Here is a 22,942-nt window from a genome sequence, read left to right on the forward strand (position 1 = left end):
TGTATTTGACATGAAAGTTGGGGAGAGTAGCGGTAAACGCTCGAGCACTGCCCGTTTTCATGACAACTACAAGTCTCCGAGGGCAGTGCAGCATGGCGTCGCTTAGCTCAATGACAGTGACACGGACTGGAGAACCTGAAGTTGTGGGTTCACCACCCGTCTAATCTGGAGAGCATAAGTCTCACCTGCCTTAACTGACCGGAAATGCCCCCGGAAAATGCGAGAAATGTGTGCCAGGGTCCTAGCCTCACAGTGGACACAAATGGACGATGCGGAGGCAGAAAAGAGCGGAAATCCCCGGAAAAAGTGACGAATGTGTGCCAGGGTCCTAGCCCCACAGTGGACACACATGGACGATGCGGAGGCAGAAAAGAGCGGAAATCCCCGGAAAAAGTGACGAATGTGTGCCAGGGTCCTAGCCCCCATGTGGACACAGGTGGGACAGGGGGGGAGAAAGGAAAGACCAGGGAAATGTGCCATGGGAAAAACAAATAAAAATAAAAAATAAAATAAAAATAAACAAAACAATTTTTTTACATACATCATTAGTTACATTATCTATTTTAATGCTTAACTTATCTACAATATTATCTAGATTATTAATTACATATGTATGTTAATGTAAATATAAATGTGATGCATAATCTCCTCCCTCCTCCCTCACAGCCCCTACCTTCTCACCTAATAATTAGGTGAGAACTAATAGCTTTATCTTTTAGGTTGCTTAGGTTAATGTAAATATAAGTGTGATGCATACAATCACAGGTTTCCAAGACTGTGTCTCTACCACTGAGCTCAGCAACCACATGCTCCACCTTCCGGGAATCTTGCGGAACAATATTATCTAGATGATTAATCACATATTATGTATGTTAATGTGAATATAAATGTGATGCATAATCTAATAATAATGTAATTAATAATAATAATAAAAACTCAATGTTGTCTGGGGGTGCTGTGAGTGTTGCTTCAAATCCTGCCATCAGTCTGTCACTCTACCCTGAACCAAACAGCCACACGTTTCATTCTCTGCGGAATTACTCTTTAAAGCATTCCTGGAGTTTGAGCACCTGCTGTGTCACCTGCGTGTCTGGACAAATATACAGACGCGACTGAGGGCTGGAGTGGAGAGGGGTCGTATGTGAACTGACAGAAGCCAGTAGGTCCAGAACAGCGTTTCTAAGCTCTGCCTGATCCGACTCACTGTGGACATTTCTCAAAACTGGACATCCAGTCCAAACAGAAGGTAATAAGTAATGGACGACCAACGCCGGAGCCAAAAGGTTTGCTCCAAACTACGGGGCAGAAGAGTTGATCTTTTCAATTGGAGTGGTACAAATGAAAACACTGGCTGTGTGGCTGTCCTGCAAGAAACCACATTTACTGCTTTCCTTGCCTTTTATTCTGATCAGGTGATAACGTCTGAACTAACTCGTGGAAATTTAAGGATCAATTTGGCATTGGATGAGCAACGGAGACTAAACATTAGCGTCCACAATGCAAAGGTGAGGGAAAACCGAGGGCTACACCCATGGACTTTATCTATAAGTAAAGGTAAGGCTAAAAATTGTTTTAAGTTTTGTTTTTTTTTTTGTTTATTTTAATAAACTACATAATGGCCTTTGTTTGTAACACAGTCGTGGCTTCTTCAGTGCTAATGCTAACACCGCAATGTAATAAAGACCACCTACATTTTCTTCATCTCTTTTTTTTGTTTAGATAAGGACAACAGTCACTGGATGCTTTATTCAACCACACAATAATACTCTGGAAACACCACTTCAACTCACCTGGCCTCAAACTTGGTGGAAGCTGTGGTCACTTCCATCGCCTCCTGCCATAACCACCTACAACACAGACACAATTGCAAGGTTCCAGGTCACTCTTGATCTACTAGGATACACATTGCACGGTGACAAATTCATCTTCACGTGATCCATGATTGGAGAAATGGCGGCGTGGAGAGTTCACCGGTCTCTCGGTTTTAAAAGTCTTGATGTGATCCAGAGTCAAAGAGCGTTTAGAGACAACACATGGCACTCAGTCATTTCAACATCATCAGTCCACGTCTTGGATTCCAAAACAAACATTAAATAATAATTTCATTTTTACTCCACTCTATCTATTTTATTTCTCATAACTGTGGAAAAACAAACAAAGATCAACAAACAAACACCACAATGGCATCGTGTTATAAAAGGCCTCATTTATTATTCATTTATTCGTCAGCATATTTGTTAATAAAACATCTGCCAAAAAAAAACAACAAAAAAAAAAAAAAACAATCCTCAATCTACTTCCTGCTTTTTACGGGTAAATGCGACCAAGTTCATTTTAAAGCACAGAAGCATCAATGTACTTTCTTTGCATAGACCTCACCACTGTTCCTTGCCTTCACACTCTTGCACACACTCCCGCAAAACACGCACACAGAGAGCTCAACCAGCCTTGAAAGAAGCACGCTCATTATTGACCCTATTTAATTAGCGACCCTCCAGACTCCAGGGTTTACTTACCTTCGCTGCCTACCGTGTTTACACGCGTGACTGATCTCATGCTGACTGTGACAGCTGTGACTCTGCTGCACTTACAGAAACACTTCAAAGAGCCAACATTAACCAATACAATCTCTACCTATCAGCATTTCTTATCGACCCCCAGTATTGTATCTACAAGTCAAAAAAGTTATTTCAAAAATACCGCCTTGCTGATTTCATCTGTCTAAATTGAGTAATAATGCTCTGCTTTAACTACTCATCTCTTCTGCACATAAAATGAATAAATTGCTCACCATAATGTAACATTTATTCCTCGTGTGAACTTCAATGCGAGCGTTTATTTACACAATCAATCTCTTCTAAAGATAAAAAAAATGCCCAAAACACATTATGCAATGTGTTTTGTCAGATCCTGGCTCAAATTAAAAAAAGCCTTTATTCAGTCTATTCTGTGATTAGGTGGAGCCTAGATCATGGACACAGGGGGAAACAAGTAGTTTTATTCAAATCAGACAAATGGAGAATTAAAACCATCTTCTATTATGATAATGCCATCAAACCATTCTGTATTAAACCAGGGGTCTCAAACTCCTGAACCTTAGGTCACCACCAGCTCCTGATCCAACAGTCTCTGGCCTGAACGTGATGTTGAATGCTAATAGATTTTTTTTTTCTGTGCCAGTCATCCAATCGGAACAATTTCCATTGAATCGTGGTGGGCTTTGAAGAAGAGTCTGCCGAATGCACAGTTGTAATGTAATGAAAAGTGGCTGCATGTGGGGTCAAAGGTCAAAAATCAGCTTATCTTATCATATAAACAGTGGATATAAAAGTCTAAAATGCCAGATTTGTAGGACGTAAAACAATGAGTCCTACAGGACTACTTCAATGTGACGTGTAATACTTGAGTCTCACTTATAAAACAAGAAAAAATATTTGAGAAGGTGAATAATAAATAAAACTGAAATTTTGGTCTGAAATTTTAAACCTCATATTAAAATATAATTTTAAAACATCTGACACTGAAAACACCCCAATGTAGTGAGGCTGTTGTAGGTACATTTGTATGTTTCAAATTGTACAAATCATGTCTTTTGTAATTATAAACAACACCTGAAGGATTGCTCTAAATTTGTGAAAAGACAAGAATAAGCTGCTGTTCAAGGAGGCAACAAGAAGAGAATGGATTTAGATTTAACATCATCTATGGCTGGTGTACGTTTGCAAAAATTGATATAAATTTTCTCAAAAGCAGGTAAGGACATGTATAGTTTCAGTTTTTACATATTCTTTATGTGCAAGAAGTTATCTTGTGTCCTTAAGTCTAAAAATAATACGCAGCAAAAGCAGATGTGCAAATCATCAAAACACCTTCACACCTACCATGAAGACTGCTGGCTTACAGGACCTGCAGCTGGAACAGGGGTTTATTCAGAGGAGAGGGAATAAGAATAAACTTTAAATGTCACTTTTTGGCCCCAGATGTAGCAATAGAAAGCAGGTCATCCAAACAGCCAAAATGCACCCAAACTTGGGAAATAATGTGCTCAATTAAATTTCTTTGATGGAACAGACCTTTTTTGTTTAGAAGAAATTCAAAGTCTCTGCTGTGACCTGAAGAGGTCTCAGCCCAGGAGACACTGTGTGTGTAACTAAAAAGATGTTTTTGACCAAAGAACCAGGTGGAGAGTGTGTGTTTACTCATGCGACCACGTTACTTCAGCTTATACTCAATTTAAAAGTAATACTTAAAAAACATTTATTTATCCTATTATTTTACATAATAGTACTTTAGCACAGATGTGTAGACTTTTATATCCACTCTCAGTATAATGTAGTATTATGTATGATTGGATGATATTTGAAATATATATANTTGCTGAAATCCCCACGTAGTTTTTCTGTGAATGTATCCAAAATAGACGATTGGGTTTAAGTCTACATTCTTTTCTTCCCCGATGTTTGATTTTTCAAAGACAATGAGTGTGTCAGTGTGACAATCTCAGTTTTTTTTCCCATGTCTGCAGCCCATGTGTTTGAAGCATGGTTTAGTTCAGTGCCTTTTTCCTGAGCAGTCAGAAGTCAGTGCCTGTCAGGTGGTGTATTTGAGTTTGGATGTCTGTGAGTGACACGAAATACTGGACAGTGAAGGAATCCCGGTGTTAGCTGTGGAGCCTTGATTCTCTACAAACATCGGGTCCAGACAAGCAACCTTGGCAGCGAAAAAGGCGTGGATACAGTGAAGCACGGCAAAGAGGTTGGAGAACTCCAGCTCCTTGGGGAAAAAGTGATGAAAAACCAATATTAAAACATTATTAAAACTTTTTTTAAATTATTATTTACTTTTTGTCATTTGGAGTTTTTGTGTGTGTGGTACCTTTGCTTCGATGGACTTGGAGTCTTGATTTTGGAATAAAAACTTGATCTTGCTTTTTCCGTCATCTGATGATCCTTTGAGTTGAGAGAACTTGTATCTCCACAGCACGGCCTGGAGGTCAGGGGTTACAGCGATTAGGGCAAATTTGTTACAGAGATTGAGAGAAAAATATGGCTTCTCATTATATATATAGGTATATTTTGGTACATACACACATAGAATAGTTATGACATATCATGATTATAATTAATCACAATTTAACATAATTGATCAAATAACAGCAGATAGATATATGTGCTTCAAAATGTTTTTTCATCCAAATGATATAATTATTTTTAAATGGACAATTGAAATATGCAAATGTCTCAAAAGTATAACTGTAAAGTAGGCCTAACTGAGTTGGTGAATTTTAGTCACTACCATGTTAAAAAATATCCACTTAAAATTGTATTCCAATTAAATTAAGTGCAAACTGTGGGTTAATGTTGACAGCCCTGTATATACAGTTATATATTAAAAATGTGTATGTAAGTCACAGTACTCTGATGCAAAGTAATGTCTTTATCTCCACTATTTTTTTTATATTTTAGCTGATTTGGCCTAAGATGGACATTCCAGTCATTTGTTTATTACTTCTTACTTACTACTTGACATCTGGTGCACTCATCTGATTAAAGCTGCTACTGCAAATACAATATCAATATCAGATATAGTGTGGCACATAATACTTAAATCAAAGATCTGCTAACTGTATTTCTGTGTCTTGGTTTTTTTGAGACACAAAAATAGTGATAAAATGTTCCTCATTTTTATTCTTTCCATCTTGATCTGCTCACAACATTTACACTGCTGTGTTTATGTTCCACTGCAGCAAAATCTTTCCTCGTAAGACATAATAGCCAGACCTCTTTTATGGTCCTTTTTTTATTTCAGGCTTCAGCTTCCAGATTCTGCATTTATCTTTATGTTTTCTGTCTAGCTTTCTCACGTTTATATATTTTTTCTCTCAGTTACTTTGTGATGTGAAGGATGGAACTCTTCCCGTTCTGACACTCACGTGGTATAAAAACAATCATCATTTTTCAGAGACTACATAAATTTGTTTGTCGACACACGGTAAAAAAAAAAAATAATAAAAAAAATTGCACAGATGTACAGATCGTACAATAAAAACACTTTTATTACTTAATGTTTTTGCTTCTCCTAGTCATGACTAGACATATTAGTCCATTTTCACCCTGTCTTCAAAATCATGTTGGATAAAATGTTGGTCAGGCAACACTGACCACTTTCATATGCTGTCCTCTTTAGTGTGCTGCAGGCAAAGTACACTTTGTTGAGCCATGAACCATATATAAGAAAAGACGACAGCAGTCAACGACAAGCTGTGGATTGTGGAAAGTGAAGCACTGACGATTTAGGAAGTACTTGTACGTACCACTACTGCTACTTTTATTATTTGACATCCATAGATATTTTAATTTCTGAATCAATCTTTTTTTTTAACATTTAAATCTACGAAAGAGTATTAGGAATACATTGCGGACAAAGTTTCATTTCTAAAATTACAAGACTAAAGTATCAAGTTGTTACCACCACGGAGGATGGAGAATCTTGTGAAGTTATACTTCAGCATTGGATTCACAAATGAAGTGATGCTTTACTTTCTATTACATCAGCATCACACATGTAAAAAGAAGATTAGTATTATCATAATCCTACAACTTTCTTTTCCTACCACTACAACATTTTGTGAGGAAAGCATCAAGATAACGTCTTCATTCATTTCACAGCCACACTGCACACAGAGTCAATGCAAAACTGCAATGTTGCACAAGCCAACTGCACAAGCAGTTTGTCCTCCTTGTTCCTGTTGTCCTTCATGGAAACTTAGACAAACAGGTAGAGTTGCATCAAGAAGGTCATCTGACCAAATGTGATTTATCAGCCAAAAGTGATTTTGTGTGTATTTGATATCCCCCCCACATCATCACCCTCATTGTTTGTGATCCGTGGTCTGATTCTATCACGGAGCTGCTGCAGCTGAAATTCCCTGAAGAAACTTCCCTGAGGGATTATTAAAGTTCCTATTTAATCTAATCCAGATATTTTAGAGCTGTGGAGTTTATTGCTGAACATGCACTCACCTGCAGCTAGATATTGTTCTCCTCTATGCCTTCATGTGCTACTGAGCATCGTGGACTTGCTTTTAATATGCTGGCTTTGTTTTCCACTTTGACAACGGTTCAAATTAAGATTGATTTTTCAAAGAGTTTTCCACAGGTTTTGTACAAAAAAACTCTAGCTGTGAGGCATGTTACCTGATCCTGAGCCAGCAGATTACAGCTCAACATGTTGTACTTATGCCGTGTTCCATTAAAAGTAAGTGGTTCAGATTTGTCAATGACAGCTTTTAATTATGGAGTCATCTCAGCTGCGGCCGTTTATATATGCATTGCATGTTTTTACTGTCTTTGGAGATGGGGGGGTGGGGGGACTTTGGTGCTTCACTCTGCAGAAAATAGTGCCAAAATCTTACACAGCAATATGGTAACGCTTGTGTGCCCCACTCAACCACACAATAGTGGTGTCCCAGTTCAGTCTAAATGGGATGGTGTAGCCTATGGGATATATAAAAATGGTGTCACCAGCTGCTCCCTCTTAATCATACACCATTTGCCGATGAAGATATTTTGCAACAGATACGCCGCTATTTCTAGCATGTGCTGCACTTTTTAAGATTTCCACTTCCTGAAATGGCAATAATGGAAATAGTTGTTTGAATTTTTTTTTTCATAGCCTTTAACGGAGACAATAAGCTTGGCTCGTATTTTAGTCCAAGACTGCAGCAGGATAGGCAGATAAGCTGCAGACCCAAAAGGGTGACAAGGTTTATGTGCAGTTTTGAAGTGCTTTGCCCTGTTGTGTGGAGAAAGGCCAATATTAACTCTGAGCTGAGGAGCAAAAATACTGTATATGTGCTTATACCATAAAAATGCACAGGTATGATGTGTGTGTGTGTTTGTTTATGTGAGCTTCATTCGATTCCACTGAAATCATCCATTTCTCTCTCGGTTCTTGTGCTGTTCCCTGTTTTTGGCAGAACGGACACAGTAATTATGTGCACTGTTACCTACCAACACTAGGAAGTCACTGCTCCAAACCAAGTAAGACAGGCAGGCTGCAGCTCACTCACCTTTGAGGCTGCATCAAAGCACACGAAGCCCATACTGAAGTCGATGGTCAGACCCATGAGGTGGCTGTCCATGATGCAGGCATATGTTTTACTCTGCAATTAAAAAAAAGCAACAACGTCACACATGAGCATTTTCAATCGAATCCTTGCGCATTGTTTGACATTCATAATGCCGACCTGGATTCTCTCCACCTCCAGGAAGGTGGCCATCTGAAAGGCTTTTTCCCAGATCAGCAGCTCACATTCCAGCTCCACACTGAAGAACATGTCCTCCCCTGTCTCCGTCTGGACGCTGAAGCAGTGCTTCCTCTTGTCCAGAAGGTCATTGTCCTGAGATCGGAAAGTCGGAAAGATCAGACGCCATAGGACACACTGATCTAAAAGTAGAATCTTAATCCAGGTTTATTTTAGGCGCAGACAAGGCAGAGAACAAATATTACAGCGCTGTAAAACCTGCCTTTCTTTGATAAAGTTATTACCTGCAGAACAAACTTATATTCTTGTTTTAGACTCTCTTCTAACATTTAGAAAGAACAACAGATGGTTTACCTTCAAAATCTTGCACATAATCTCATACACTGTAAAGCTCTTCTCCGCTCTGGTCCAGTCCCACGTCGTCACCTGAAAATATCACACATGCAACGACATTTGTTTTGGAGCACATCAGCAGCAGCTGCCCTTTGAAACAGTGTTTGTGGATCTGTCGGAGTAAATATACAGTTGACTGTTTGCTGAGCGCCCGTGTTTCTGGTACTACACCCTTGTCTTTTAGAGTGATGGAGTCGAGAGGTTAAAGTACCGGCAACTCGCTCATCAGTTGTCCACAGCTTTAGTTGTAGCTATTGGCTGTTGTCCTGTGATGATGCTGTTGATTGATGATATATTTACTATATATATTTGATATATAGTAGTATCAAACTGCAGTATTTATATTTAGTTATACACAAAATTGTGTATATGTCGGAAGAAACTGGGTAAAAAAAATTAAAAACTTACACATTTGTATTGTAGTTTTGTAGCACACGCTAAAATTCGCCTGCTGTTTGATCAATTTGTTTTTTGCAGAGCCTGCAGCAGATTATTGCGTCCTCAGACCCTAATTACATGATGCTGCTAAATATTTTTCAAAGACATGAATAGCTGAGAGTCACCTGAGCCTTAAAACACAGAAGTGTAATTTAATATGGACAGCATAAAATATGCAGCTAAATATAACACCCCCCCCCCCCCCCACTCTAACCTTCATGAATATGTAAAAGGTTTTGGCCAAGATATTTTACAGCTCAGTTTTTGCCCCTGTACTTCTAAGATTAAAAGATAATCGTGATCATGTTTGTTTGTTAAAAATAAAAAGAGAGTGTGCAGCCCGAGGTGAAGCCTGGGACATCTAATAATTATTTATAACTTTAATTATATCTAAATGTATTTTATGGAGACAGAACACGTGCTGACCCAAAAACATTAAAATATTTGTGGTCAAAATTTTATTTTAATTTTTAAAAAATCTAAATGTGGCTATATGTTGCCAATTATATATACCAGGAGGGAGTTTTGAATTTACTGTAGGTAAGATAATTAGGACACATTTTTAATTTTACACTTTACCTGAGGCAAACATCCATTAGCTGGGTAAAAAGCTGTAAGTGCAGCATTTTTACCAGAACTTTTTGGTTAATAACTACTTTAGCGGATAGCCACCCATATAGTTATATTGATTACACGGCCTACGAACTATAAAGAAAAGACATACAGGTCTTCTAAGGCAGAATTTCCCAACCTTCTTTTGAGCCATGGCACTAATACAACATAATATTTTAGTTCAAATGTACTCACAATTTACTGAGTGTGCAATGTCTGCCTGTTTAGTTGAAGGCAACACTGATGTACTTGCAGGAATTGAAGAAACAAAGATCTTATTCAACAGCTCTTTTTTAGTTTTTGTACTCATCTGCTGCCATCTGGTGGAGGAGTATTTAATTGTGCTGTCTGTCACTATGCATTGACAAACAAAGAAAATTTGCAATAATAGTTTCGGACCAATTAGGTGAAATTGAATTTTGGCGTGCCACAGCCCAGTGGTTGTGACCAGCATAATCCAAAGATTCTAAAAAGAGAAAAAAAAAAAGGAAAGACAGGATCTCTAGCTGTGCTGAGCAGTTCAGCCAGTGGGGCTCTGAAAAGAAGAAGAGTAGTAGTACTTGTTACAGCTCTACTTTACTGAAAGGCACCAAATGTGGGTCAGACAAGACTTACTGGTCCATCAATGAATTAAGTTTAAATTAGAGTTTGGCCACATTCTTTATACAACCTGAAGTCTGAATTTGAGGTAAAAATGAATACTTGCTAATAATATTATTTTTAGCAAGTATTTAAGTAAGGGAGTACCTGTCAAACCCTGTGTTTCTCCTCCAGGTCTCCTTCTTTCTAAAGTCAGCATTGGAGATATTGCGCTCTCATCCATGTGTTATTACACACCAAGACCAATTTCTTGCTCTTTGTCCACAGGCGTGACATTGTTTTGATTAGATATATTAAAATAAAGTGGAGTCGTCTCCTATAATAAATACGCTGCTCTCAGCGTCTCCACATCAAACTCATATTTCCCCCGTCCCCTCACATTAACATATTCAATTCATATCAGCACATTCAGGATGAGCAGGCAAATCCTGTTCTCTATCAATCTCTTTCCATCCACTACCATCGACAGCTTATGTCTCTTGTCATAATCACTTAAGCTGCTGGCAGAATGTAAACACATTTAATGATCATCATCAATCAACGGCAGGATCAATGGAGCACGAATGATTATGAGTGAGCAGCTTCCTTCATATTCCACCAGGAAAACTGTTTCTGCCTCAACAATACACAAACACAGAGTGAAGAATCTCCTCCCAAGGCTGCGTTCATAAATTCAAACACTGACGCTTTGAAAGGTCTCAGGAACATGGCAGCGGCCGCAGCTAAATGAAGATGTAGAACTTACCGGAGGGGCGGAGAACTTGAACAATGAGGAACCCCTCAAAGCGAGGAACTTTGGTGAGTACATCTGGTCGTGGAGGGAGTCCTGCTCCTTCTCGTCAGCCCAGCCCATGTAGACAATCTGTTCAGAACACGGAAAAATGATAAGTAGTGTAAAAAAAAAGGTTATGATTTATTAACCAAAATCATCAACCAGAGTCATCACATCTCATGCTTTGAGCTGTGTTGAGTTTTATTTCACCAGAACAATTTCCAGTTCAGAACAAATATATATTTTTAACTAAACTCAACGAGAGTTTTTTTCCCCCCAGATCTGAAAGAACATTTGAAAGGAATGTGTTTTAAGTTCTTAGACGATGCAAAATAGGTTTCACAATTCTACAAAGAAGGAATTCTCTGATGGAATAACAAGTTGAAGAAGTGTTTTGCCTTGAAAGGTTCATAGGGTGGAAATAGATTATTTTCAGAAATTTAGATTTTTTTTGTCAATGGTCTTCGAACTTCAAACAAACCCTTATGCAGAGGCAGAGCAATATTTAGGTCCATTCTTAAAGATAAAAAAATAAATGATATGATTGTTTTTAAAGTACTACCGTGTGTACTTGACAGACACCAGTGAGAACTCGTGAATAATCAACAGTAAATGAACTGTCAAAGGAATACAAATATGAAAGAAACAAACGCACCCCACACCTCACAACCATGCATCTTACTGTAATAAAAATGACAGCCGCTGAAAACACTAGCCTCAGGCAGCAAAACACAGATGTCAAAAAAACTCTCAATTAAAACCCCCCCTCTGAAGTGAGGAATTAACAATTTTAATGTGTCAAACTGCTGTTAACAAACAATTTTACACACACAAGTGCTGACAGTAGGGCTGCCAAGTGATTAGAATTTCAATCTAATTTATTCCATTTTACGTAACCGATTAATCCAGACTAACACGGGTTGGGCGGAGTTTCTGGCTTGGTGGCCCGACAAGATATGCAGACAAATGGAGCTGAGGGGAAAGTAAGGAGAGAGGATGGAGAAAAGATTAAAAAAATGGCAGAAAATTAGAAACTCTGATGACATCTGATAATCCTCGCAACTAATTTAGAGATGCCTTGCTTTACTGGTTTATTGACACGTTTGGGAGCCCAGTAGCTCCCTCTGGATGTAACGATCAGATGTGCAGTCTGTTTGAACAAAACAGATAGTTGATAAAGCTTTAGGATCCATTCAACTTTGGTGAATCTCAAAACTCAGTTGAGTCCGGCCGCGGTGCAGTAACACTCACACTCACTAACACTTTAACGTACGCCTCAGGTTATTACTGTCGGACGTTGACATGACAATGATCAAGACCCAGGTTTGCTGTTGACTGCCTGAGGCTCTCTTTTAAATTTTCACATAATCTTCCTTTATTGTTTTTTTTTTTCATTTCTGTCTGGACAGCAGCTTCCCCCTGAAGACGTTTTTTGGGTTCAATGTCCCTCCTTCTCAAAAGTTATACTTTTGTTTCATTTGACCAAAGGTCAAGCCGCCAGTACAGTATGTACCGACTTTTTAGAGTTGTTCTAGCAAACGTCAGTGTGGCTCAGATGTGATTTTTCAGCAGAAGCGAGAAAAAGAAGAGTTGTTTTTTTTTTTCGTTTTTCTCGGAGCTACAGCCTTGACCTCTCTTTATGACTGGACGTCATCATTCATAGAGAATCTTCTCTGTTTCTGTTAGCATCTCAGTCTTTTTGAACTCATGCGTCATTTATCCTACTAAGTTTCTTAACTTTTTAAGGCATTTTTATCCTTTTCACAACACAGCTTGCTTTTTTTTTGCATAAGTCAAAGTTTATTAAGCATTTTCAAATACATTTTTGACATTTTAATTTACGATACTTTGATTTTTGTTTTTAAACATAGTACACTGCCGCATGCTCATTTTAGAGCATAATGGGGATTTTTTTTTATTTATTGCAAGTCATGGTACAGTAAGATTTTTCTGGTCATTTCTTCTGGTCAGTTTTTATATCACACCATCGTTTGAAGGCATTTGGGGATTTTTCATTTATTAAATTTTTTCTGCAGTCAAGTCTAGTATAGTTAGGCATTTCCGGACCTTTTTCAATTATGGTTATGAATTTATACAGTTTTTAACCAAATTTTAATGCAAATTAAAAAAGAAAACATTTTAAGGGATTTCCAATTTTGGGGATATTTAATTTAGGCTCAGAGCCTTAAGTCTTAAATGAAGTCACTATGCCAAAATATAATTCACTTATTTTTACAGTTTCAAGCATCTCTATGTAATCATTGGTCCTACCAGAGCTGAATAAATAGGACATTTAAAAAAAACAAGATTGTGCAGAAATGCTTTGTTAAAAATTCTCTGCTCTGTATAAAAGCACTGGGGAGAGAACATATCTCTCAGGGGAGCTGATAAATTTGTACTCGACTAGAGACGGCAGAGCTGCTCGAGTGAAAAACTTTTAAACTCGCTGCACGTGGAAGCTGTGAATCCTTAATGCGACAGCCTCAGCTGCCATGCAAATGACAAAAAGGAAGTAGTGTCAAAGTCTTAACCAAAAAAATAAAATAAAAAAATTGCCAAATAATCAGGTTACACAAAGGCCACCACCGCATGAAGCCTTATTTTAAATTTCCATTCACTCTGTTGACATCACATTGGTTTTGATTATGAATTGAAAAACTGAAGTGTAAAGAAACACAGTGTTGCAAAATTAAATCATTCGTGTGATTCAAAATCACCAACAAAGACACTGTGAGGATGTGTGATGTTAAAGGGAAATGAACAAAGAGTGAGTCGTTTTTTTTTGTTCTTAATTGGTTACACAGTCACGGGAGGCTGGAACCAATCCCAGCAGTAATTGGTGTGGGTGGGCTACATCATGGACAGCGCTCCATTCACACCAGGGGATAATTTAGATTGAAACCTAATCCTGCATGTTTTTGGACTGTGGACCTGTTACCATAGCTACCTTTAGGATTTGAACTGGTGACCCTCTTGCTTTAAGGCAAGTGCAATAACTACTCTTTCACCACATGGCCCGTGTAAAGTTGCTGACAACTCTTAATAAAAGCTTTAAAAATGTTAGATAGCAGTGTGCGAGTATAGGTTTGAGGGCATGTGTGTATTTTTACATCCCTCTCTCTGTCAGGCATGGTGAAGATATATCAAGGAGATAAAGCTGAGAGCCATAACTGCTGCTAACGTTACTTTCTGAAACGTGATTTAAGACCCTTAAGAGTTTACCAACCATCGTGTCTCCATAAAGTTAGGGGAAAATTGTGAGGTTGAATTTGTGTTTTGAGCTATTTGATGGATTTGCAAAATGAGTCAGTGAAAGATTGGGGGCAGGCTGTCGCATCTCCTGCCGTTTAATTACTCACATAAATTGTCTGTGGAAAAGTCAGATATTTTTGTATTGCTGGAGCAAAAAAAAAAAAAAAGAAAAAGTAGCGTGGAAGTGGATAAAAGGGAGTTCCAGTGGTGAGACCATGCTCTGTGTGTTAACTCAGACACACCACAGAGAGGAGAGCACTTAAGTCATTTTCTGATCAGATCTCTCACCACATAGGCTTTAATGATGCAAAAACTCTCCTGGTGCTGCAACGGTGCCGTTTCATTCGCTAGGATTTTATTCAGACTTTGTAAACGCGCCTGCAGCAAGATAAATAAATAAATACCATCTTACCTGCTGGTTGACTGGGAAATTCCTGTTAATCTTCTTCACCTGTTTTAAGTTAAAAGAAAATTCAGTCATTAAGTCATTAAAAACACAGCAGAGGAGAACAGGCACCGATCACTGTTTGAAATAAAAGTACTTTGAGGACCCTGCTGAGACGAGCAAGCGGTGTAGCGAATGGTGTAGGAAGAATTGAAGTATGACTCACTGCTTTTGCACTAACATGTTAACCACGCTGCTGGAATAAAAAAAAAAGAAAGAAAAATGACAATGCATGCAAATGACAAAATGGGACAGATACAATAATTACTACTAGGACCTTAGGTCCTTCTTAAAATAATCCATTAGAGGAATCTATTCAGTGTGGTAATAAAGGCAGGAAGAAGTACCCAGAGAGCAGTCAGGCTTTAAATTAAAGCATTATGCTCAGATCGCAGGTATCACTCACAACTATTAATACAACTTTCTCTTACAGGAGCTGAAAACCAAATGAAACAGTCCAGGTCTGAGCCTGAATCTTATATGGAGGTAAAAACCGAATCTGTGCTGCTTGTTGTGAAAAGTTACTGAAGTTTGTAGGGAGAGAAACAGAAAACAGGTTTTTGTTTTTGAGCTGCAGGAGGCGTCGAGGAGAAGCGGGCCGATAACGGCAGACATATGAGCTGAATTTAGAAATACAGGCGCGGTGACACCGGGTTTGTTCAGGTTCAGCTCTGAGTTGTAGTGACCAGCCACAGCTTACTGCCGCTGTGACATAAATAAAGAATGGCTGGGGTTCAGCTCTTCAGGTAATAAAACAAAACACATATTTCTGCCCCCTCTCTAAAAATACATGTGAATAAACTAAGAGGCCCTGGATCAACCCGGTCTACAGCTTAGAGATGTTGTAAATTTAATTCACACGCATCGATATCTTTTATTAAACATTCTCTTTATCACTTCCAGCCTTCCTAAAAATTAGCCTGTTCCTATGTCTGTCTTGTCTTCACTTGCGCCCCTTGCGTTTTGATAACCTGCATTGTTTGCCTTTTGCAAATCTGATCTTTTTTTTTTTCAGTTTTTTGCATTCCTAGATTTTGGATTTTTAATAAATATTTATTATAATATTTATTAAAAAAGTAACATTTCTGTTCTACGCTCTTAGTGTAGCAAAAACGAAATTACACAAAAAAACTCACAATATTTTCAATCAGCAGAATAAAAGAAAAACATTTACATTATATATACTTTTGTTGTCTTTCCTGATTTTTGATACAGTATATACTCAAACAATTTAAATAAATCTTGAAGTCCAATGAATTTCCACAGTTGCGCTCCATGTCCGCTGTTGGGCCCACGTAACACCATTTAAACAACGTGTAGCACTGGTAGTCACTACGGCTTAAGATGAGCAGTGATCACACACCAAAGCTCACTGAGAGTGAGGGAGAGAAGTGTTAAATGTTGCTAAAGAACAGTCTTGAAAAGTCGCCACGTAATTGAATTTGTGTCTGAGCAGAAACGGTTCGGACTGAGCTTTATTGGAAAAGGCTGGAAACTGGAAACGAAGCTGCTGCTTTAACACTTGTGCTCCAGCCCGAGGCACAGAGTCACGTAAGCCGACACATGGAGCATTAATAAAACTAATGAGTCATAGGTGTGAGTCAACCTTAAGCATACTTGGATTGAATGGATTCTGAGTCACACTAGAAGAAGGCCAAAGGCAGCATTCAGCTCCTGTATGGGCCGCTCTGCTGTGTCGCTGACAAGTGGGAGCTGTTAGAGCCAATGAAGCAACACTTCCCTTCATAATGTTCCCATCTTGCTTTCAATGACGCCTTTAAATGCACCGCTAAACAAACTCATGAGTAGTTCCATGAAAGTCGGGGTGTCCACCCGAGTTACCGGAGCTGAACATCCACGGATCTTTGTCTGTGTTTGTGGAGTTCTAAAAGCTCAGCTTAGCTTTCTGCCTCCATTATTTCCACCTTAGATAACTGAGGGTTTTTCCTTTATGATGAATCAAGCAACATTCATTCATCTTCCACTTCATTCTATTAAGGGTAGCAGGGGGAGTTGGAGCCAGTCCCAGCTGGGATCAGGTTAAAGGCAGGGTGATGTGAGGACAAGGCACTGGCCCATAACAGACACGGTCACAGATGCGTAACAGAGACACCCGTTCACACTTACTTTCACACTTGGATTCACACCTCACGGTTAAATTAACCACCAGTTAACCCTAATTTCCAACTGAATATCTTTTGAGTGTCAATTTAAAGCAAATGAAAACAGCTTCAAAACGTCACATCAAGGGCAGTGGTACCAGGTGGGCAGCAAAATACTGTATCTGGGAGTATTTTACCTTCTGCTGTGCAGCAAGACTTGTGTGTTGTTAATTAATTAAGTTGCACTAATAATAATTCTGTAATTATTGAATGAGCTGTTGAACGTTTCCCTCCTTGACTGCTCTCTCTTTAGAAATGCAATTCTTTTTTTTTTACTGCAGCTTTACCATCCTATTAGTAAAACGTTATTTATTTGTTGAGGCAATTTTCTTATTTTTAATGAATCTATTTATTAAAACTCTATGCCTCAAAAATGTCACATATAATAATACATTTTTATTGTTGTTTTCCTGAGCTCCTTCTGTTTTGTTTTGTTTTGTTTTTTTTCAGGCCATTCTGGGACTCTGACTCATCTGCAACACAATCAATCAAATCAATCACTTCATTCTTCCGAGAACAGCAGTCACTGGAGCAGCAGTGAATCGCAGATGCAACAACAGATTCATGCACTTTAGTTATAATGAATCCAAACAAAATTGCAAGACTTCTTTTTGTATAAACAGAACATTTCTTCTGTATTCATCCAAAAAAAAAATTGACGACTGGCAGGATATTTAAGTCAGAACAAAAACGGTAACCTGAAAATTTAATAATTTTCCTTTGTTTGACAAAAACTTTTACGTGGTTGTCAAAGTAGACAAAGAAGACTTCTTTGTGTTTTTTTTTTTTTTTTACTCTTGGACTTTTCGTTTCATCAGGCCACTTTGAGGTTTATTGTGAGAAAAGCAGTCATTCACTCATTCAATTTAATGAATGACATCTTACAACTACATATATATATATATATAAATATATATATGTTAAGCTTGTTTAATCAAATCACTAAAAAATGATTTCACCCACAGCAGACTGGAACTACAGACATCAAAAGGCCTTAAGATTACAACCTTCAAGGTCAGCGTCCCTTTAACAATACCTAATAATAGAATAATAATAAAAAACATGATCAATAATTAAAATAACTCTAATACTACTAATAATAATAATACATTTTCAACCGGCTCACTTTTTCTGAAAACTCTAAAGAAAACTCTGTAATCGTCCTGCAGAATGTTCTTGTCTAAATCGACTGAAGGTTTTATAAAGGTGACTTTTGTGTCGCAACAAATTGCAAGATTATCTTCCAGACAGACTCAATAAAATAAAAGCCTCCAATCTTGTTGTTATCATCCAACGTAAAATCCTCCGATCAGAACATTTCGGCCGAGGTAACAGTGTGGAATCACAGACGAGAATGATTCAGATCTTCACAAGTGGTTCTTGGAACTAAGACTCCTCGGCCCTGCACGGTAGAGTCGGAGCTTCAGGTGCTTTTTTTTCAGGTTAGGATTAATAAACCACTCTATGGACCATCTGGCTGAGTGTTTATACACTATGTGTTCTTGCTACCTTTTCCTCAGAGAGTTGAAAGCTGGCAGGAAGTACAGAAAGAGTTCCCTGTTCCCTCTTTTGGCGAGGACTAAAGCAGCTCCTCTATCAGACTCTATTCATTTTTCTCCTTGTGTTCCTTTTACTGAGATCATATAACGAGCAGGAGAACGTGTTTAGGTGTTGACGCGGTACTTAACAGTAACGTAGGAGGGAAAAATACGACATCTATTTAACACATCAGCATTAGAAACTGCATCTACTCTTTGATACAACGGTCATTCATAAAACAAGAGAGACATATACCATCAGCTGTGGCTACTACTTCTATCAGTATGTACATACTGACTGTATGTTTAGTATAGCCCTCACTTCATTCAATTATCCTGGACTCCATTATTCCCTACAGACCATAATGCACCACAACCATTACTCAGAGTCACGTCACTAAAGGATTATTACAATCCAGTGTTTGTGCCCACCACAGTCTGCAGTGGGTTCATGTGCAGACTGAATATATTCTTTCTGAAAATGAATGTTTTAACATAAAAAAGTTACAATATCCTGAGTACGTTTTTTTTTTTTTTTTGACTGATTTTGTATCAGCCAGCACTCGACCTGGCTGGGAAAAAAATGTTTGCACAAAGATATTGTGTTTTTTTTTTCCTCTTCTGTTGTGTATTGCTGCCGCCTGTGAGTTTAATACATAATATACCGTGACAACTTAAAAATAATACCAGTGTGGAGATTTAGCCAGAGGGAGAAATGTTAAATTCAGCACAGAGCATTTGTACCCTGTTGTTACACCTCCTTAAATTTGTAGAGGTTCTTAAAAAGTGTTTACTTGGCTCGCTGTGCAAAGGTACTTCCTGCCATGACGCTCACAAAGGAACTGTTAGATGATTCATAAATTGGAAACTTGTTCCACTGACACCTCACTCAATACTTTATCGGCCTACATGGGTAACTGCAGGACCTTACAAGCATCACAAATTAATTTGACTCACATTGTGCTTGGTGAGACTGGAAATGTTGCTCACAATCGCCTGAAGCCAGTCCAAACAGTCCTCCGCTGTGGAAAACTGTATAACTCCACTGCACACGCCGTCGACTGCAATTACCTGGAAAGCACTTTTCCTGGACAAAAGGAGGAAATGACAATATATATATATATATATATATATATATATATATATATATATATATATATATATATATATATATATAGATATTGGTGGGTTTGTGATAATAATCTGATAATCAGATCAAACACTCCTGTGTTAATAAGGTCAGCCTTCTGATGTCACACAGAGAGTGTGGAGCAGCAGCGGGCTTCATTAAGAGTTAGGCCACATAATCATCTATACTGCAGTTAAATGAAAATCTATTTATTGGCAGTTGGTTTATTACTTCAAGTGTCCACTATAATATCCTGCAGTAAAGCAGACGCACGGATTGAATGGATGCAACGTTTGTAGCCGGATTGTTCCGTGTGCAGTTCATTATGAGTGCTTTGACGAGACATAAACACAGAGGATCATAATTTGTTCTCAGTTTGAAATGGAGCCATCAACCGATGACGAAGCTCTCTGCTTGGACATGCACCAGCTGAGCTCAGCCAGAACAGATCCCACTGAACCTGCAAAGATGGATCTCCCACAGTTTACCTGCAAACATCAGATCCCGGCATGTACTGTGACAGGCGTGAGTGGAGCAGGGGAATAAGGCGCAGGTCCACCCATCTCTTTTCCCAGCGAAGCCCAGGGGATGTCGGCCAGGACGAACAGGACAACGTGTCCTGTTAGAGCAAAAAATCTGAGTTAGAAAAAAAAGCCTGTCGCTTCACACCCAGCATATTTCAAACACTTGACAACATGGAGGAGCCTGAGCACTGCCACTGCTGCTGCCACTGCTGCTGCAACTGCCACTGCCACTGCTGCAGGTACACACCAGGCAGGCCGAGCCCAAAGTGCAGAGGAAAGCGGATTTGCCCTTCTCAAAAGATAAAGATAGAGCATCCTAGATAACAGCCAGCAGTGACAGTTGCATGGAAACAAGTTTCTGACAGGAAAGATGCTGATGCTGCTGCTGCTGCTGCTGCTACTCTGGATGATGCCGCTGCCGCCACCCTGGGTGGAGAGGCCGCTGCCGGCTGCTGCTGCTGCTGCGTGGTTGTGTGCTTACAAAGTGACGGTGACAGGATCTGTCAGTCACAAGTCGGAGTAATGGAAATAAAGTACCGTGTTGTTGGGATGGTAGTTCAGGTGCAGGCCACTGTCACACAGAGGAGAGGACGTCCCACTACTCTGGTCGCTTGGAATGCCTGAAAGTGCAAACACATTCACAAGGCCCATAAAGTCAGCGTGACACCTCTGTGTATTTCAAGATTTCCAACTGCACTGAAATCACAGCCTGGCAAAATTGTCCTCCTTGTTGCCTCCGGCTTTTTGCCAATTTGTATTCAGTGGACTGCTTGAATGGCCAGTCAACCTGGTCGACGTACGTTTGTAAAAGGATTTTATCGACGCTTTCATGTCTGATGACAGACTGAAGCTTCTCTGTGTAACAGTAATCAGCGGCAACAATGTGACATGTCCATTATTCCAGCTCGAAATTCCATGAAGCCCAAGGATTAACCTTTGTCTTCTTTGAGAAAAAGAACATCTTTATATTGCGCTTGTCATGACAACCAAGTCCAGGGTGAAACGGATGAAATGCTTTTCCTTTATTTTTGGCTTTTCAGGCTCGACTTTGTCACCAGGACAACCACTCCTACATAGAAAGTAATATCAGCTAAAAATACCGGATTCATTACTCGGCACAGCAGTCATTATTCGTCTTAAATGGAGGTAGTGGTGAACATAATATGAAGGGTTCTCACATGTGCAGTCCTCACACAGTGGCAATTTCAAAAACGCTGGAGTCTTCTTTAAGAAGGACACGGTTAGAGTAACTTCCTCTCCAGCATTTCTCAGGACCTGCACCTGAAATACAATTCAATTTTTTTTATTACTTCAAAGGCTGTAAAACACAACTCTAGATTAGATTTTTACATGACAAGACGGATATGTGACCTTTTTAGGACAATGAAATCATCTTTAAGCACTCAAATTTTTTTTCAGAATAAAATGTTTGCAGTAGTGATCAAATACTGCAAACTAGAACTACATGCATTTAATCCCAACATGCAGAGGCTGTAACCAATGACCTTATTTCTGTAAGGCAAGGTTCTCACCAACCTTCCACTGTGTCCTCCAGAGATTATGTCTCCAGCTTGGTTGTTAAAATTATATAAAAACTAAAAAATATTATCATCCAAATTACTGTTTTCCCGCCAGTGTTTTTCAACCTTAGGGTCGCGACCTTATGTGTAAACTTATAGAAACTTACAAAACAAATACTAAAGAAAATATTTTTTCAACTAATTATTATTCTTTTTTAAATGTTGATACCTCACACACAATCTAAAAACAACTCTGTTGTTTCACTTTAATATATATATTATATGAATATAAATTGAGTTCAAACCAAATGCAGCATATAGAAATATCTGTGCTGGTGTGTCTTGATTGACGGCTGCGGTCAAGTGACAGGTGCTAAAACGTCTCTGGGGTCGCCAGAAACCAGATGTCAAAATGGGGTCACAGCCAAAAAGGCTCTTATATCTGCATCATAACTAACAAAACATTTGACGTGTGAAAAAAAAAAACAGTTTGTTGATGAACCCTTTGTTTGTGGTGAAAATTACACATTGAAAAAAAGAAAAAAACTCAAGCCCCTCAGATGGGACACGTTCCAGCTGAGCTCTGCTGGTTTACTCCCTTGGCTTCACTTTGCAACCGTCGCTGGCAGCAGAATGTCTATTTCTCATAAACAGACCGTGGGTGAAACCAAGAAAATTGCTTTACATGTCAAAAAGATAGAAATCGTACAGTGAGATGAGATGCTGAAGGAGCGGCTGCGGTGTAAGGAACAGTGAGATACGAGGCGGCAGCTTACCACTTCCTCATGGCGATAGCTCCTAACGTTGATTCCATTTATCTAGGAACAACAGTAACAGGGTTACTCTCAATAACACTGCAGGCGCCACATCACTGTAGCTCTAAGTTCAACATGATTAATGAAGCAGACATAACCACTGTCATGGCATCGGTGCGGAAGAGAGTCACATGCACAGTGGTAGTGAGAGCTGAGGGATTTGTTTTGGTTTGTAAATGTTTTCTGTTTAACAGAAACAGAAACTTGATGGAAATAGGATGTGGGAGAGGACCCTCCTCCCTGCTCCCCCTATCAATATTCATGGGAAATTGATGTGATAAATGAACAGTTCTGGATGTGACATTTGGCTGCTGCAGTATAGTATAGGTGCATGATTCTTTTCCTGAAAGAATAGCACATTGTTTTGCTGGAGAGAAAGAGCAGTGCAATAATGGAAGTTTTGGCATTTTACCTGAAGGATTCCATCTCCAATAAAAAGCAGTCCAGAGAGTTCAGCTGGAAACCAGGAAAAAAAA

The 22,942-nt window shown here is 38.9% G+C and overlaps 1 protein-coding gene across 4 annotated transcripts in view; it reads right to left on the reverse strand.

Annotated features, from left to right (window-relative positions):
- Positions 1-4,380: 4,380 nt before the first annotated feature.
- sntg1 (syntrophin, gamma 1) overlaps positions 4,381-22,942 on the reverse strand; it is a 90,428-nt gene continuing 71,866 nt past the window's right edge. For all 4 annotated transcript variants that reach the window (XM_025052613.1, XM_025052614.1, XM_017042283.2 and 1 more), the window contains 13 exons: positions 22,879-22,922; positions 22,428-22,469; positions 21,310-21,412; positions 20,669-20,751; positions 20,096-20,226; positions 19,436-19,565; positions 14,746-14,784; positions 11,055-11,171; positions 8,621-8,692; positions 8,249-8,401; positions 8,072-8,164; positions 4,876-4,986; positions 4,381-4,773 (listed from right to left, as the gene is read on the reverse strand). In XM_025052613.1, coding sequence (XP_024908381.1) covers positions 4,591-4,773; positions 4,876-4,986; positions 8,072-8,164; positions 8,249-8,401; positions 8,621-8,692; positions 11,055-11,171; positions 14,746-14,784; positions 19,436-19,565; positions 20,096-20,226; positions 20,669-20,751; positions 21,310-21,412; positions 22,428-22,469; positions 22,879-22,922 — 1,301 coding nt within the window. In that variant the 3' untranslated portion in view covers positions 4,381-4,590. The remainder of the gene's footprint in view (positions 4,774-4,875; positions 4,987-8,071; positions 8,165-8,248; positions 8,402-8,620; positions 8,693-11,054; positions 11,172-14,745; positions 14,785-19,435; positions 19,566-20,095; positions 20,227-20,668; positions 20,752-21,309; positions 21,413-22,427; positions 22,470-22,878; positions 22,923-22,942) is intronic.

Source organism: Cynoglossus semilaevis, chromosome 20, assembly GCF_000523025.1.
Source record: "Cynoglossus semilaevis isolate Cse_v1.0 chromosome 20, Cse_v1.0, whole genome shotgun sequence".
Classification (NCBI taxonomy): domain Eukaryota; kingdom Metazoa; phylum Chordata; class Actinopteri; order Pleuronectiformes; family Cynoglossidae; genus Cynoglossus; species Cynoglossus semilaevis.